Source organism: Halyomorpha halys, unplaced genomic scaffold, assembly GCF_000696795.3.
Source record: "Halyomorpha halys isolate HHAL.00 unplaced genomic scaffold, Hhal_1.1 Scaffold595.1, whole genome shotgun sequence".
Classification (NCBI taxonomy): Eukaryota; Metazoa; Arthropoda; class Insecta; order Hemiptera; family Pentatomidae; genus Halyomorpha; species Halyomorpha halys.
Window position 1 is genome coordinate 236,970 of NW_027112496.1, and position 18,369 is coordinate 255,338.

Sequence of the window (18,369 nt, forward strand, 5' to 3'; positions counted from 1 at the left end):
TTTTCTTGAGAAAAAAAAAGTATACGCTTTAATAAGGGATTTTCATGGAAACTTACACAGAAAATTAAAACAAATAATCATGGTTCCAAATTATTAATAATAACTGAATAATCTGTAATTTTGCTAATACTGGTCTAATTTAGATAGTTTTTGTTTCGTCAGGTAGGTAATAGTATTGTACTTCGAATGATCAGCTATAATATTTCAGAAGACGTACTGTTTTCGAAGGGTTATTCGAAAAAAAATTGTTTTAATACAATTTATTTTAGACACTCAAATACGCATTATTGGAAACCCAGCCTTATTTTAATAAGCTGAAACACAGCGTTGGATGAATCACTTTTAAAGATTTCAACATCACGGGGGCCGTCAAGGCAAGATTATTGTTTTGTTTTTATGGGTTTTTGTGTTTTCCTCTTTTAAAAAATGGTCTGTCTAACTCAAAAGGAGTTCAAAACTCACACTGGTAGTTCTCAGGATTAGCGCTTTCAAATAAAGTGAATCTATTGGGTTATATAAGTTAAAGATAATATTCATTAATCCTGCAAGGTGTGAACGTGGAGGTAGAGAAGAAAGACAAATTATTCTATGACCTTCGGGTCTCTTATTTAGAGCAACTCATTATAATTTAAAATTATAGAAATATTATTGATATATTAGTATAATGAGCGTAAAGATGAGAATGTATTAGTCGAGAACAAGGGGGCGAGGGTTAAGTACCTGGTTCAGACTTTGTGAGTTTTATTTCCACCAGGGTCAAGCAATTAAATTCTCAGTGGCTATGAGAAATAAATCTAAATTCCTAATATAAGGGGCTTCAAAGTTATGTAAAAAAAAAATATGAAACTATTCCTTAATATAGAAATAGTATTGTAATAAAAAGGCTTTTTAAGGTTCATAAAAGTGATGAGAAAATTTCGATCTGTCCCTGCCCAACGCTATATTCGAGGAACCTTCTTCGTTTTCCTAAACTATTTTAGATAAAACTTCGGGTACTTAGCCGTCAGTTAAGATACGCTATGGATGTAAATGAATTTTCAATTTCACAGGTTCAGAGGGATTATGCAAGAGTTTATTTACTTTTAAATTTAAAAAATCAGTAAACGCACGGCACAATTTTTAGATTTAGTTTGTTACGTTATTAAAAAAATTAATTTTTCAAATATTTGAACGTTACATATATAAGGTTTTTATAGGAGAGGTAGAAATAGTAGTAGTAAAGAGTAGTAGCGGACGAATTAAATCAAAACGATAGAAATACATTGTTGAAATATTTAAAAAAATTAAATTGGGCACTGACAATCGTTTTAATATTCCATATTCAAAATGCATTGCCCTTCGAATCGGTATGACCTCAAAAACATTATCTATCGCACTATAAATACGATAATATAAGGTTAGTCAACTCTTGCGGGGCAAAACGTCATGGCGGGATAAGTAGATAACTTTTTGTTTTCTGAAATGTCTGCACTCTAGCCAGACAACGTTTTTATTATATATTTTTTAATAATCATCCATTCATGTTTTATCAGAGACATTGCGTGAATGAATTGCGTCAATGATTTGTTTTTAACTAGATTGTTCAATGCATTATCAAATAAAAAAGAAAAATTATTGTTACTACGAATTGCTGAGCACGTTCATCGTCACTTTGTACTTCCTTGCTTGTGATTATGTAATTATACCATATTATATTTATATTATGTAAAATAGGGTGCAGAGTGGTTCAATGAGTAAGGACCCGGGTGGTTTATTCTGTAACTGTAACCGTGAGTCAACTCTGTGAGTTCGGGGAGCTCTTTTGGGTCCACCCAGCCTCATAAATTGAGTACCCTCAATTGGGAAAAAATGTGGTGGTTGTATGTGATTATGAACAGATAACTTTGTACAACTGCTGTTCATGAAAGTACTGCCTTACAAAGAACTGTACCAGTACTTCGTGAAGGGGTCCAGTACTGTACTGGACGAAAAGTGTTTAGAAGGTCTAAAAAAATTAGAAGGTCCCGTGGCCATCTTCTTTTCAGACGCCTTGGAGGATTATCAGGGATTGTTAAGGATGTAAGATTAAGAATTAATGGGTTAGGATGGTTAAGGAGTTTGGAATGAAAAGACGCATATCTGTTTTGGGCCAATTCTGCAACGAATGGCATGTTAAGGTCTTTGTGAATGAGTTTATTATTATTATTTAAAAACACACTATGGTTGAACATTAATTTAAAAAAGGGCAAGAGTAATATTGAAAACAGAAAAAAAAATTGAATAGAGCTATTCTTAGTATTCTTGAGAGTTGAAATGCTAGAGGTGGGGGAGGGGTAAGGAAGAAAGGTTCGAGGTATTGTGTTGGTGAAACTGGCCTCATCAAGAATTTTTTTTCTCAATGACACTCGAAGCATCATGACCTAATTGGAAGAGGGAAAAAATCCTCTACAAAACATGATCATAGATATTTTTATATTTTAACTGAGAAAAATTTTGAATATCTCAATATTCACTTCAATTCTACTCATAAGAAATTTCAATCTTATTACTTTAAGTTCCAATATTAACAGAAAAAATGATCAATAGTGTTTTTCTTTTTCAAAACTTCTTTCATTGTTAATTTGGCTATAGACTATCGAGCTTAGGCTTATTTTTCTGAATTAGGAAAAATGAGAAAGGACTTTATAAGATTATTCTTGAAATAGAAAAAAAATCCATTATTTTATTATGTAATTGTCATACTGCTTATATTTCCTGTAATTATTAATAGGTAATGTTAACATTATAATGCTTATCCTTGCATATTAAGTACAAAGCCTTGTTGGAATACAATTATTACTTTTCATTATCTAAATTTTCAAATTCTTTCTTAGAAATTCATAATACAATTGCACGTCCTAAGCTATTTTTAAAAATTATATTGAATTTAGGTAACTTAAACTTTTGTTCCAATGAGAGCACCTGCCGAATCAATCAGTTCTCGTTACCTCCTTTTATTTATGACTTATTGGGAAGTAGGATGTAGTTTAGTTCTAATGAATGATTTTTATTAACGGCTTGATGAATGACTTTAATGAATAATAAATGTTTTGGTTTTAGCGGGTTTGTTGAGAAAATATTTCTTAAACTGAATCGGACTGACAAAGAATCTGTACAGAAAACCTTTTTTTTGGGGGGGGATGATGAAGAAAGCTCCTGTATCTTGCAACCATTTTAGCTCTACAGCTATTATTATTACTACAGGTCCAATCATTGCCTACAATCGAGGCCCCAACACCTAAGGAGTTGTTGTAGCCGTCAGTATAAATGAAATCGGCGTCACTAAATCTCTTTTGCAGTCTAAGAAATGTATAACTCATATTTATACCATTATGGCAGGTTATTATTTTTTTAGTTGCCTTGAAAGGGAAAGAAACTGTTTATGGGATATATTCTTAAGAAATACCATCACCTAAAATATAAATAATATATTTTTTTTAAATTTTAAAATGAAATGTTTTATCAAATATGGAGCATAATTGTGAAAAGGAATGTTGCTCATTTACTTTTTTTAAACAAAGAAACTTATTGTTTATTATCGAAAGTTTTAAATGAAATAAACTAATAACAATAACTCTTCACACTTCTTCAAAAAATTGCCAAAGCAATAAGACTCCTTTATCCATAAATATCATAATCTGCCACTCTCGAGAAATTATGTAATTGTAATATGATTGCGCTGTCATTTAAAAAAAAAATCAACTTGCACACAGAAACGGAGAAATCAACGTAAATTAAAATTGTGGCCTTTGAACTAACCTAATAAAGCTATCATACTAAAATAGGATTCTCTCAAGTCAACTATCAATCAATTTAATGCGGTTGGAATACTAAGATACATCTAATAATAAAATATTAAGAATTAAAAATAAAATCAACACAATTTATTATGAAACAAAGACATTGAAAGTGATATTCGAAAACTACATTACCACCCCCAAGAAGAAAGGGCTGTCACTCACGCTGTACCATTGACCAATCAGCCGTAGAGAAATATTTTAATTTTTATGCAATGACTCAACAAATTAGAAATGAAGCACTAAAAAACAAAACAAAAAAAAGTGTAGAACAGAAACATTTCAGACTTATTGTTGAAATACAAAGGTTTTGTAATGGACAAAAAAAAAAGGAACAATATCCCTATCTTAAATAAGGGGGAATAAGTGAATACTTATAGTGATCACTTTATAATGGTTTCAACAACATATCATATGACATGAAATGTATACTTACTAGACCATGAAATATTATTTTGTTAAAAATGGAATTTAAATTAAAAATTATTTAAAAAAAAAAATTATTATTATCAAAAATAATATATCCCATAAAAAAACTATACAACTAAAGATTTCACGAAAAAATCTTGTTAAGTGTCATCAGAGGGACTTAAACCCCACCTGTCGAATTACCTAGATTTCTCTTTTAAGTTTTAATAAGTTCCTGTTCACGTAGTCGGCCTATTTTGGTCAGCACTTTTTATCATGGAACAGAAAAAGTCTTGATGAATGGGTTAACTTGAAAGGAACCGGATTCCTTTTTTTTGCGGTATTCGTATTTCGCCTGATAGATGGGCCAAGGATACCTTCATTGATTAATAAAAAGAAGTGAAATGCTTCAACCGAAAAAAATTGTTGTTCCGTATTGAGTATCAAATTCACCATGCGACTTTTATGAATTTTATTTTTATAAAACACGAAAAAACGTGTATTTAAAAATTATTTTTGGATCTGTTAATAAGACAATTATTATCAAAGTTTTAGAAAATTGCCAATATCGAATCATCAGCCTATTTCATGTTTTCTGTTTCATTTATCTCCAAAAAAAATACTTCGTAGTATTAGATAAACTCCTCTCCCTCCCAAATAAGAAAAGAATAATCAGTATGTATAAATAAAAATAGACCTGTGAGTCCGTATATCAGTTTATTTTCAATAATGAACCTTGATAATTGACAAAGAAATCAAAAATAACACCACCCAAAATTTCAAGGATTTAAGTTTCAAAATAAGTTTAAACCCAAATTCAAATGAAAAAAATTTGTCTGTCCGCCTTACGTGGCTTTTCTCCAGAACTCCGATTTATTTCAGGATTGGTACAAAGGTTACAAGGCTACTAGAAGATGATTCTCTTTTTGTTTCAAAATGGCGATCGATTTAGCGAAACTGCTTGGCACAGCTAATTAGAGATATTAATTCAAAACTGAGTCATCATATAAAAATTTTCAAAATTATGATTAACTCTGACCAAGTTTAAAAAATATTTCAGAATTATTATGAGCCGGAATCAGATATAGATTTAAATTCATAAATGAAATTGATTCCACTTATACCGAAAATAAATTAAGAAAGGATAACTATAAGTATAATTTACAAAACAAGAAAGCAGTTGATATTCAAGCTCATTTATAGGTAGAACAGAAAAGTTTATAAACAGATATATACTCTCATCGTAATGACATTTCGTATAAGAAAAAGAAAACAGTATAGTTAAAAGATAAAATATGGTAGTATAGTTCTTCGCCTATTTTAAAATTGAAAATGCATTTATTGATTGAGTGCAAATTTGATATGGATGAATCGTAATTTATTATATATAGTTTATATTTATAATAAATTTTAATCTTTTTTTCATGAGATATCCACTCTGGAATATTAAATTTCTATAATTAATGTGAATCGAATAATCTCCTTTAACTTCATACATTTTAGTTTAAATATTTTTTAATTATAAATGTGATATTGTAAAAATTATTAAATGTTTAAATAGCAAAAAAAAATTCAATAAATTAATTAAAGAGTTTTTAATAACACTGATGAAATAGATCGACAAAAAACCCTAGTTAGTTAAAAGATTGGTGAAAGAATTTTAATGTTTAACAACGAAAAATTCATATTAGCTAATTTAAAGTGATTCATATTAATTATGCTTCATAAAATTTTAGAAACACACGAACTTGCATAAATTTTAATTTTGTAGTATGCATGTGACAAGAGTGTATTAGATATGCCACCACCTCTCTCAGGTTTCGCGCGTGTCTCTATTAACCTCTCTCAGAGCTTTACGTCAATTTAGGCTAGTTAGTACCGAAGAGCTCATGGGGCTAATTCAATTCCAAGTCGTTCAGGTCATTATTCATTCACTTTATAAAACTCTTTTTAAAATTATATAATTCCTTCGATTTTTTGCTGTATTTTTTTTTTAAAGCCGAAATATTTTTTTAATTGGATATTCCTTGATTTTCCAAACCTAAAATGTTGTTACCTTTTAATTCTCAATTATTGTATTAGTGTATACAAAAAAATAAATGCATTTGAAAGGATAGGATGTCTCACATCTACAGTAAAAAGGCTCACTGCAACATTTCTATCATTGGATATTTGAATGGATTGACTCGCAACACTCAATAACAACAAATTAAAACAAAAGATAAATATAAGAAGATGGTCAGGGTTGCGGTAAAAAAAAAGAAAAAATAGTTATAAACTATTTGTTCTTTTTTTGACTACAACCCTGACCATCTTCTTATATTTAAATTTTTACGGTCAACTATATATACATATATAAAAGAAAAGACATTTTACCAGGCAGCATGAGTTAAAAAAAAAAAAGATTTTTGTGTATAAAGAGGATTTTTATGTAAAACAGCCTGTATTTAATTTTTTTTCCTACAATTTCAAGAAACCTCCCCCTAATACTTCACCAAAACGATTTAAAAAATAAGTAAAAATTATAATTAGGCTGATCGATGATTGATCCAAAAAATTATCGGATTTCAATGATTTTGTTTTGTTTTTTCAGGAAATTCAAATACTATTCAAAACGCAGCTATAAGCAAGGAAAATGTGGAAATAATTTTTGATTTTGATCTTAACTTTCTTTGTAATGGAAAACCCAAGATGTATAGCTTTCAAGTATTCAAAAACTATTTTTTTTCTTTTGGTTGTAGATACTTTTCTTTCTAAAGCAGTTAGAATCCTGATTTTTTAAAGGCTAGCACTATTCCTATTTAAACCTTAAAGAGAACCAGCATTAGTAATTAAAACTTGGTAGGCATTCTCATTCTTGAGATATAGTGATGACTTAATATTGGTCCGCATTATAATGTGTGTTTTGTTTTGTGAAAATAATTATTATTTTAATAATTTGCTTCGATTATATTCGAAAAAATACTATTTCTTTTAAGACTAGAAATTTTTTTTTTATCCACTTAGAATCCGATTTTTTTTAAACTTAGAATTGCCTTTTGAAACATGAGAAGAACCACTATTAATAATTTCAGCTTATTATTCATTGTCATTTTTTGAGATATTTATCAATAATTCTCTGAGTTAGTTTTATCAAATATTAGGACCAAGTTATAACTAATTTTCATGTTTGGTATTATTCATCAGATTTATATAATATTAGTTTGGTTTGGTAGAGATTCATATATTTTTCAAAAGAGTAGCTAGAAACTCTAGATGTATAATTCTCGAGTTTTATTTCTTAAGAAGGCCTTTAAACTTTTTTTTTAACCATTTAGAAGTCGATTTTTTTCCAAACAACTGCTGTAGATAGCATATTGACAGGATAGAGCCTCCTCTATGGAGGGATTACCATTAAAATTAAAATTTCATAGTCATTCTCGATTTTTAAATACAGTTATCAAAAAGTGAATGATTGAGCGGTTACAGACTCGTTCAGCCCGCTTTTATTAGGGAGAAGAAGATACAACATAAAACCAAATTGTTAATACTTGTCCGAATTATGATGTTCGATTAGTTTTGTAAAAAAAAAAATTAGCGTTCAAATGAGTGGCTGTAATGTTTTAGAATATTTATTTGTTTTTAAGTTATTCAAAAAACATTTTTTTAACTACTTAGAATCGATTCTTTAAAATCCAACTGTGCAACTACGTCATAAAAAAGACCACCTTAATAACTTCAGCTTACGAGGCATTTTTTTTTTTTCAAATAGTCAATAATTCACCGATTGAGTGAAATCAGTATGAGTCTTGATATAAGATCAAGATATAACAAATTTTTATTTTTGCTAGTATTCGTCAGATGTAGATAATATTAGTTTTGTTTGGAGTAGAATTCCTTTCAAACCTTTCAACAGAGAGGGTAGAATCTCTTAGGAGATCTATAGTTTTCCACTTATTCGATTTTTTAAAATAGGGGTTCTAGTGACGATTATTTTTTAAATCATTTAGAATCCGATTTTTTTTCTTTCAAACCCAATAGCTGCTGTAGATTCCTTATCTACAGCATGAGGTGAAAGAGTTTTCTAGTTTTGAATTTTTTTAGTGGGTGAAGGAGGGGTTTGTAAACATTTTGTTTATACCTTTGGAATTCGGTTATTTTTAAACCTTTGGAATTCGATTATTTTTTAAACCTTTGGAATCCGATTATTTTTAAAACCCAGTTACTATAGATTGCGTACATATAGAATAGGGAAAAATCATTAAAAATTTTAATTTTATAAGCATTCTCGTTTTTTAGATTAAGTCTGTGAGTTGATATACACACCTACAGCCCATTTTAATTATACAAATTCCCTATGCTCTGGAAAATATGAGGTGTGGCGCATGTTTGCTGGGGAACACAATACATGTTCAAACATTAATTTTAAATATCACACCCTGCATACATTTGTTTTTTCTTTTTTATATTATTGTACTACATTATTTTATTAACTATAGTGAAGCTTCGATGAAACTTCTTAAACTAGCCATAGCATTCGATGGAAAATATACCTCTATACAACTAATTGAGATTGTAAACAAACCTCCACATAATATTTATGCCGTTAGGTAACCATTGAAACCTAGCTATAATCTTTTTAGAACTGACAATATTAAAATGTAGAACTAATCTTTTATTCATTAAACTGTTTCAGAACGATTCGCTAATAAATCGTTTTGTAATTTAATCTAATTTTCAGAATATCATTTGAATTCAGAAAATACAATGAACGAATTTTTCATTATTATACTCTGTCAAGTTTAAAGACTAAGATAAAGACTGGGAACATTTATACTAATTAGAAAGTCAAATATTCAGATACAAGTTTTATAGCCTGGGATAAGTGACATGCAACCGATGCGATAAAGTACTTCTTTCTTTTTTTTTAAAGTCGATTAATTCAAATTAACAAAACATTTCTTGTATTTATGAATTATTTCATTACCATAAAAAACTTATTTTTCAATTTGAAGCTAAAGCCATTCATGAATAATTCTCGTATATTCTTAAACTTTGTTGACCTATTTACATCATTTTTCCTAGTTACCTAAGGAAATGATTTCTGTTAGATACAAACATGTTTTTTTTTATGTTATAATCTGTTGCTTAAAATAATAAATATTTGCGATAGGTTTGTAATTGATTTAAAATAATACGGTATCTTGTTTTTCCTGTACCATCTCAGAAACAAGAAAAATTGTGATATTGAACTTATGGACCAAACTTATTTTTTGTCCTCATTTTGTTATTTTAATTTTTTTTTTGTGAAAGTTTTTAAAAACAAATTTTAAAATTTCGTACAATTTTTAGAGGAACTAGTTCGCAGGATTCACATGAACTATATCACTGATTTCTCGTTCCTTCACCCAATCAATGGTGACCTAAGGGACCCACTGTCCTCTATTCGTATTATCTGTTCAAGAAGAATATCCATAATAATCATTAAATCATAAAATATTCCAATAAATTAAGAATTCATTGTAAATTCATACTTTATTTTATATTCTGAAATTTTTTGTCTCTAAATTGGAAACTAAGTTTCTTTGTAACATATTTGCAATGTTAATATTTGAAATTTTATTCACTCGGATTTTTCAGCTTCTTAACTGCTTAAATACGGACTTATTTACGGTATGATATTATTTATCTATACAGTTGATCTTTTTCTTTAATGCTTATTATATTTTACATTTTTACTCGTAAAAAAAACTTTTAACAAATTTAATTTAACATGTAAAAAAAGAGTTTATCAATAGGTCAGTACGGCTTCGTTACCATTCTTCTATTTTTTTGTTATTTTATAATCAATCTTACAATTGCTATAATCTCTTAAGATATATGGTTATAACATCAAATAACCATATTTTATGTTAGTGAAATATGTTAATTTATTAAATAGATCGGTAGATCCAAAATTATCTATATTTCAAAGCGTTGATGACCTAAAGGTTTTACGCCTTAAAGCCCAAAGAAACTTATATTTCAAGGTTTAAGAATTGATTTTATATTTTAATAAATATGATTTGTCGTACGAGAATAAAATTAATGGAAGTTACCGTTCGCAAGAAAAATGCTTTTAAACACTGTTAAACAAACGTTGTTGATAGAACCAATAATGAAATTAATTCTCGACGTATTTTAAACTAATCAGAAAATTTGGCTCCAATTGTGGTTAAAATCAGACCTTCCATTTTTAAAACAGTGGTGGCGAAACAGGTTTAGGCATGGTTAAGCGAAAGAAAGTTCACGGAATCTAATAAAATCGATATAGAATCGACTAGGTAGTGCATCTAAAATGAGTTTTCCTGTTTAACTACATATTTATATGAATGAATATCTTTGTATATATTTCGACAAACTCATCTTAGACGGACTTATGCAGCTCGAACAATCCCTGTCGCAAAGTCGTCATCAAAATCGAATTAAGAATTTAATCGATTATCTCCGAACAGAAATCTGACTATATACCGATAGATAGACAGGCCCGGAACTGATTTTGTTACGTAATATATAGTACGAGTGAAAAGTTTCGATTCTGAGATCATAATTTTTTGTGCTTATTTGCAGCTTTTGGAAACCAAAAATTTCCAACCTTCAGAATTGAGGAAGCAAAACAAAATCCTCTTCTCAACTAATATGTAATATCTTTTGAGCAGAAAGTTACTAACATTAACAACTTTTTCTATTGTCATCATGTTCCTATTCCTAACCATAATTTTCCAACACTGCTTACAGATTTTAAATGTAACTTTACTTGCAATAGAATCAGTTCATTACATTATCAACAAGGTTTAAGAGAAGAATTTTTTAAAATATCCTACAGACATAATGGATAGAAACAATTGTATTGCGGTAACTTGAGTAAACAAAAACAAACCTTTAGTTATTTTTGAAATTTATTTAGGAAAGTAGATGAAAACAGTCCTTTTTCGCTGTATTTGATTAGAACTTTTTAACTATCCTTCTCAATCTCTTATACTGGCCACTACCTTACATCACTTCTCTTTCAGATAACATAAAAAAATTCCCACAACACACTATCTAATATCTACTCACAACTTAAAGACCCTATTCCTCTTCTACACAGATCACATGTATTCCGCATCGCTTGCTCAACTCCCAACTGTAATTCTGCTTACATCGGTGAAACCAAAAACCACTTAAAAGACCCCATCACACAACACAAATATTCTGTTTTTCACAAAATTATTCTGCCTCAAAACTTTCAGAACATTCTCCATCTTTAAATCAATTCTTCAATTTTGATAAAACGTCTATATTAGCCACAGTTCGTAACCATGACAAAAGACTTATCTCAGAAAGCTTCTATATCCAACTAAAACCTTCTTCCGCCAATTTAAAAACCAACAAACATGACTTATTGTTAACATATTGTCAAACAGTTAATTTATTATTATTAAAAAAGTAACAATTTTATTTTTTTCCTCCCGTAGTTAATGTTCTTTTACATTTTTTTAAACCATTTATTATCACCCTTTTTATACGTTTTTCCTCATTAAAAGTTTTTTAAAAATATTTTCAATTTCTTACATTTATTAATCCAAATAACTTCTAACGTCATCTTTGTAATGTATTTTTTAACTAGAGCCTTTCCGCACGTGCCGCTGAGCTCACTTAGATTTCTGATCTCCTACAAGTAGCTGAGTTCTATGTTTTATCCTTTTTTCTTATTTTAGTTTTACCCCCTTCTCCTTCTCTATTCTTTTCTTATTCTCCTTACCAACGCTATTAGTTATGTTCACCACATATTATTATTGTCATATTTTCAAATCACTTCTTTTGACTAACTTATCTTTATATTTTGTTTATTTATTCTATATTCACATTTCTTTGTTTATTTTTCTTCTTTTTTTTATTCATTGGTTGTTATCTTTTTCTTTGCTCTGTGTAAATTTCAACCACACATCTGGCCGAAACGTCAACACTATTAAATACGTTTTTCTAACTTATTTGTGTTGTTTTCTGACCGCATCCCCAACCATCTTCCCCTCATATATGCTATCCACGGTCAACTATCTTCTCACCATTAGAATTAAAAATGTTTACTAAACACTTTGGAATAACTTTTAATTATTATTTTTTTAATATGATTCAATTTTATATTAAATTTAAATACAATACATTTTTTTTTACCACAGAGCTGTCCCATTTTAATTCGCATGCGGTCAATCGTCTATATTTCTTTATTTATGTTTACTCAGAAAAACTCTGCTTCACTCAAGAGTCTGTATCTTACGTTCATTAATATTAATGTTGCTAACTAGTAGCATTAGTATACAATACAGTCCGTTTGTTAGAACAATACTGAACACCTATCATCGGAAAAATCAGTCTGTTAATTAAGCAACTTGAGGGGGATAATCATGAAAAAATATTTTCCTACGATTTTTATTGAGACATATGGTGTTAACATATTGGAAAATGTCATATAATCAATTTATATCAGGATTATAGTCGCTAACCCGAGCAGCAATGAGTGGAGAAAATGATGGAAGAGACTAAGGTTCCAACAGAACCGTAGTATCAAGAAAAAAAAACTTGATATATAGGGTTATCCTTCCTCGTAAACCTACGACTGCCCTACAATCTCCATTAATAATTTTGATCTTACTCCTGTCGAACAGATCCACTACCTTGGACTACATCTGGACAAACAACTAACTTGGAATCCTCACACAAGACTGAAAAGGCAGGAAACTGCACGTCGATTTCGACTATTACAGCACTTATTGGACAAACGGTCTAAACTTCGAATTCATTACAAAAGACCGATCTACATGACTGTAATAAGGTCAATCTGGACATATGGAGTTGAGCTTTGGGGCTCCACTAAACCTTCGAATTCCTCTCGTATTCAATTCTTACTGTCCTATGACCTTTTTAAAATCCTTAATGCTCCTTACTTCCCAACAAGTCAAGTAATTCATCAGGACCTCAATGTTCAAGCCAGAGCCAGATACCAATCTTTCCATAATAAACTTCCCGACGACCCATCGTATCATTTTATAACAAATAGCAAATTTACTGGTTGTATCAATTTTAATGCAGCTGTAAATATCATGAATAAGTTATATATAAAAACAAAAAAGGGCTTATGGGACTAGAATAGTGGTTATCATCTTTGTTATAAAATGTTTTGAGATTTTTCCTAAATTTCCTTCCAATAAATGTATTCTACTTTATATTTTGAATTTTAAATAACGGATTGGTATAAAATTAAGTAAAAACTTTTTAAACCAAGTCCTGTTGTAATAATTTCAACTCACGGAAACATGGTTATGAGCTTGAAAACCTCGTTGTAGGAAAAAGTGAGATTACATGGACAAAGATTATTTCAAGATTCTTCTATATTTTTAACATCTATAAATCTTCTTCTTCATAAACATTTTACATTATCTGTATAGCCATAATTCTATAATATGGCCAATAAACCTTTCTTTATATTATATCATAGTTTTGTTTGTTCAAGCGGTCAGTAAATTATCTCGTCACTTCTGCAAGGTTTAATGAACTAGATTAAGTATTTTCAGTTGGATTAAAAAAAATATCTTCTGTGCCCACTAACACTCTCTATAGTACTAGCTACTTGAGATTTAAAATATAAAACATTAGGACTTATGACAACTGAAGAATTTGAAGTAGCTTTCATTTTAAATGTTCACTTGTTCTGAGCCTCTTATTGAAAGATTTATGTAATCAATGCAGTCTTTGGTTTTTCTGTATATACTGTTAACATTAAATTCTCCACTTGGTCGTGGTATTTAGCTTAGTATGATAAGAAGTAATTTTTTTATAGTATTTTATGACCATTATTGAAAAAGTTCGCCTTAAATAATCATTTTGAGAATTACTGTTAACTCTATGCATACGCCAAAGATTTACTTCTAACTTGAATAAGTAACTGGTCTTTTTTTACAAAAACCTGAATTAAAAATGCTAAAATGGGGCTTTAATTTAGCTCCTCCGTACAACAGATGTAAAAAAAAACAACTGGTGAGGCATAACACCAACGTGTTGCCACTGGCACTGGCTGACACTGGTTCGCACGTGAGAACACATTGGTGTCAGCGGTCATGAAAGTCTTAAATTTAGGTACTGTATATTTGGCTTTTTATTTATTTTTTAAGTTTTTATTTCTCAATTTTGATTCTATTCTGAGATTTGATGCCCAATATTGGTGCAAAAACATATCTCTGCTCTGAATAGGTACCTATGGCATAGAAAATATTGAAATATGTAATGAAATGTAAATCATAGTGAAAATCACTATATTACCTTACCCATTAATAAGGAAAGTGGAAAAAAAATAATATAAACCTTCTCTAAAGTGGAATACTACCTTTACGTAGACATTGCTTTTAATTATTTATTATTAATTAAAAAAAAATGAAATGTTTTATGTCATAATGAGGACGAATTTATTGCCACAAAAGTCGACATTTTATGATCATTTTAAAACGGTACTAGTATTTTTTGTTTGCATTTATTATCTTTACAAAATTTTTACGAGTTATGTACGTACTACTTTATAAATATTTGTTTTATTCATTCTTAATTATGATAGGCATTATATTTTAGTCTTAAATATAAATCCATTCTGCTTAGTTCAAAAAAGTTAAAAAAATGTTCATCGAAATTCATTCCTAAAATTTGCCCTTTTTTCTTCCTGTAGTGGGATTCAGTGGTTTTAGGAAGGTAGCACTAAAGGATATTTTGAGATGATCCGAAAATTGTAAACAAATAATAAAACCATCAATGATTGTAAATGTCATATTGATTAAACATTTTTTCATCGTAGAATCTTAATTTGAAAAAAATCACTAGATGACGTATAATAAATAAAACAAAATTACAGTTGTTTAACATTTTACGTTATTGTTTTACAATACTTTGGTAAGGTGACAGTAAATCGAAAAATTATTTTTTCATAAAAAATTCTTTAGTCTATTTAGCTTACAATCATTCCAGGTTTACTTTGACCTAATTCATCTGTTTATTGATCAGTCGTTCTTCTCATCTTCGAAACAAATTAACTTACTACATTAAAATACCCTTTATTAATCTAAACTAACCACTAATTTATACCTGAACTTTATTATAAAGTTTTACAGTAGCTAAGAAAATTACTTTTCAGGGTTCTGTTGATGAGTCTTTCAAATCATATAAAATTTTAGGTTAGTTGAGAAAAGAAAAAAAAAAGACTCTTCTGTCATCTCGTAGAGTTTTATTAGATGTAACTACTTTCTACAATAAATTGTTAGATTTTTTTTGTTTATTTTAATCTAACACCATGACTACTATACAAGAACCGTCAAATCCTACCCCTACAGACTTTCTCATTATCCATTCCTATCTCACCTAGATATTATTCAAAGTCAATCATAATATTGCTTATTCATCTCTCTTTCCTCAGTCTAATGGTGTACCTCAGGGTAGTGGCCTTGGTCCTATCCTTTACACAGTTTTACAGCTAATATCCCACCCAATACTGACCTTAGTGCTCGTCGATTCCTACTATTACAACATTTACTAGACAAACGGTCTAAACTTACTATTAATTACAAAAGACTGATCTACATGACCATAGTAAGGGCTATTTGGACGAACGGAGATGACATTTGAGGATCCACTAAACCATCGAATTCCTCTCGTATCCAATCCTTACTACAATTCAAAATCCTAATGCTCCTAAATTTGTCACATACAGAATCATCTATGAAGATCTTAATGTTCCATATGTAGCTTTTCTAGCCTGAACCAGATATCTATCCTTCTATTCAAAACTCCCTCATTACCCAAATCCCCTAGATTCTAACCTTGCTTCCTTTTCTATTCCTAACAATCCTTCGAGACGTCCGAAAAGATCGTAACCTCGAGACCTTCTAATGTAGATATATTATTGGACTATTACCAATGAGTAGATACTCCACACGTACGTATCATGGCATCGTAACACAAATATCACATTTACTGGACGTATTTTTGTGCAATTTAGTTGCAAATATCAATAAATGTGAGAAAAAAAGTTATGATAACGTTTTTGATGTTAAATAATTGTGAAATTCAAAAATATATTTCCCTGTGCAAAGAGATAATACCACGTTATAAATGCAATGAGCTTATGAGAAGAAGGTTGGGGGTGGGATCAGAGTATAACACAAATAGGTTTAAAAACTAATTTATGACCAGCACCCCTAATCATCTTCTCTTCATATGTATTATCCACCGTCAACTCTCTTATCTCATGGCAATGAGTTTATCTTCAAATTAATTCAAGATTATAATCTAAATCACTACAGAAATTATATGAAAACGGTTTAGCATTTAGTTACTTTACCTGAAATAAGAAAGCTCGTCTTATTTGGATTAAATTAGATAATTATGATGTTTTTGTCATTTTACTCACAGATAGGAAACCAGCAGCAAGACATGAATTACCATTTGGAAATCCTTTACCGGTATTACACATGTCAACATGCAAGCACACTGAAACAATATCATGTATACATCAAAATTAAAACTAAAAAAAAAGTTTTATTCTAAATAATGCATACGTTTTTATTGTATTGAAATTCTGCTGTAACATCATCTCCTCCCCTGAGATAATTTAAAATTTTATGTCATATTTGTTAGATACTATTACACAATTAAGAATATTTATTTTGTAAGAGCTTTTGTTGCACTTATATAAATAAGTTTGTATGCCTCTGTATATTAATATAACGTAATGTTATATTTTTATAAATTATTTTAAATAGAATGAGAGCTAATTTGAAAGCCTGGGCCAATCAGATGGTGGCTCAATTTCAACTAGATTGATACCACATTAAAAATAACGATTTTGCCCTTTCTCAGGTACATCGCTTGAAATGATATGAGCTATTTTAGATAATCTACCTGAAGATCAGCCTAAATGTTGTTAACCTATAGATAAATGTGGTGAAGTAAAATACCCTTAGTTCCTACATTTTCTGAAATTCAGAATTAATTTGCAGCACCTTCAATTGAGTTAGTGAAGAAGTAGATTCTGGTGCTACTATCTTGTTAATGCGATAACAGTGACGAATATCACTGTAAACTATATATATATACATTGACAGCACTGAAAAATTATGCTTTTATTTTGAATTGAACATATTTCAAATAATTACTCTCTCTATTCTGAGTGTCTTACTGACTATCCCAGAGCCAATTGGGGTGTTACAGTACAATCTAGACTATATCCCAAAAATAAAATAAATAAAAATATCTTGTCAAATGTCCCACTTTTAAATCAAACCCGCGAAATGCCTGTAACACATCTTTACCCACTCACATCTTCAATTAGAACTACGAGTGTTAAATCTTATTTCTATTTTATTGGCACACCACTATTGTACCAATGTTTGTTACTGTTTAGATGGTAAATGACCACTTATATCCATTTGGATTAAAAATATTGTTAGCAAAAATAATTAGCCACTCACTTCTCAATCGATCCACGTACTGTTTCCACAGAGGAAATCTCCATACTCGGTCTCCTGTGATTGAACCAGCCTTTTTCATTTCCTCCCAGACAATCTGAGAGGATGAGAAGACCGGCGAAGCACCCGAACCGAGTGCCCATTTGCCTCCCGCTGTAATAAAATTATTAGAAACATTTTTAAATTTTCCTTTTTATGGCGTAATTTTTACAATTATAAGACTATAATATTATATTACACTCAGATTATTTTATAAATCTAAAAAAATTAAAATTTCAACATAGTAAGGGAAAACATTATAAATACATTTTTTAAATAAATCAAACCTAGTATTTTTTTTTTGTCTCAACACTTTTTATTTTTCACCAGTCCAACGTTTAGCCATTTTAGCCATCTTCAAGGACATCTTCAATTATAATTTCTTCCTCACATTAAATTTAGTTATATTGTAGTGAATTTGTGTGGATAATCTTATATAAGAAGAATTAAATATTTATGATTTTAACTTTTAAAAAATAGGCTTTTAAATTATAATTAATGAATGACCTGGGCAGAATAGCCTTCAAAAGTAACTCTAAATTTAATGTGAGGAAGAAATTATAATTGAAGATGTCCTTGAGGATGGCTAAAATGGCCGAAAC

The 18,369-nt window shown here is 29.5% G+C and overlaps 2 protein-coding genes across 3 annotated transcripts in view; one reads left to right on the plus strand and one right to left on the minus strand.

Annotated features, from left to right (window-relative positions):
- Nucleotides 1-18,369, plus strand: part of LOC106684619 (serine/threonine-protein kinase NIM1) — a gene marked incomplete at its 3' end in the record, with an annotated part of 166,384 nt that overhangs the window by 76,618 nt on the left and 71,397 nt on the right.
- The window catches only part of LOC106684618 (cytosol aminopeptidase), a 51,283-nt gene that overhangs the window by 5,252 nt on the left and 27,662 nt on the right, over nucleotides 1-18,369 (minus strand). Inside the window, exons 8-9 of the mRNA XM_014426802.2 lie at nucleotides 17,732-17,881; nucleotides 16,672-16,751 (exon numbers count right to left, since the gene is read on the minus strand). Coding sequence (XP_014282288.1) covers nucleotides 16,672-16,751; nucleotides 17,732-17,881 — 230 coding nt within the window. The remainder of the gene's footprint in view (nucleotides 1-16,671; nucleotides 16,752-17,731; nucleotides 17,882-18,369) is intronic.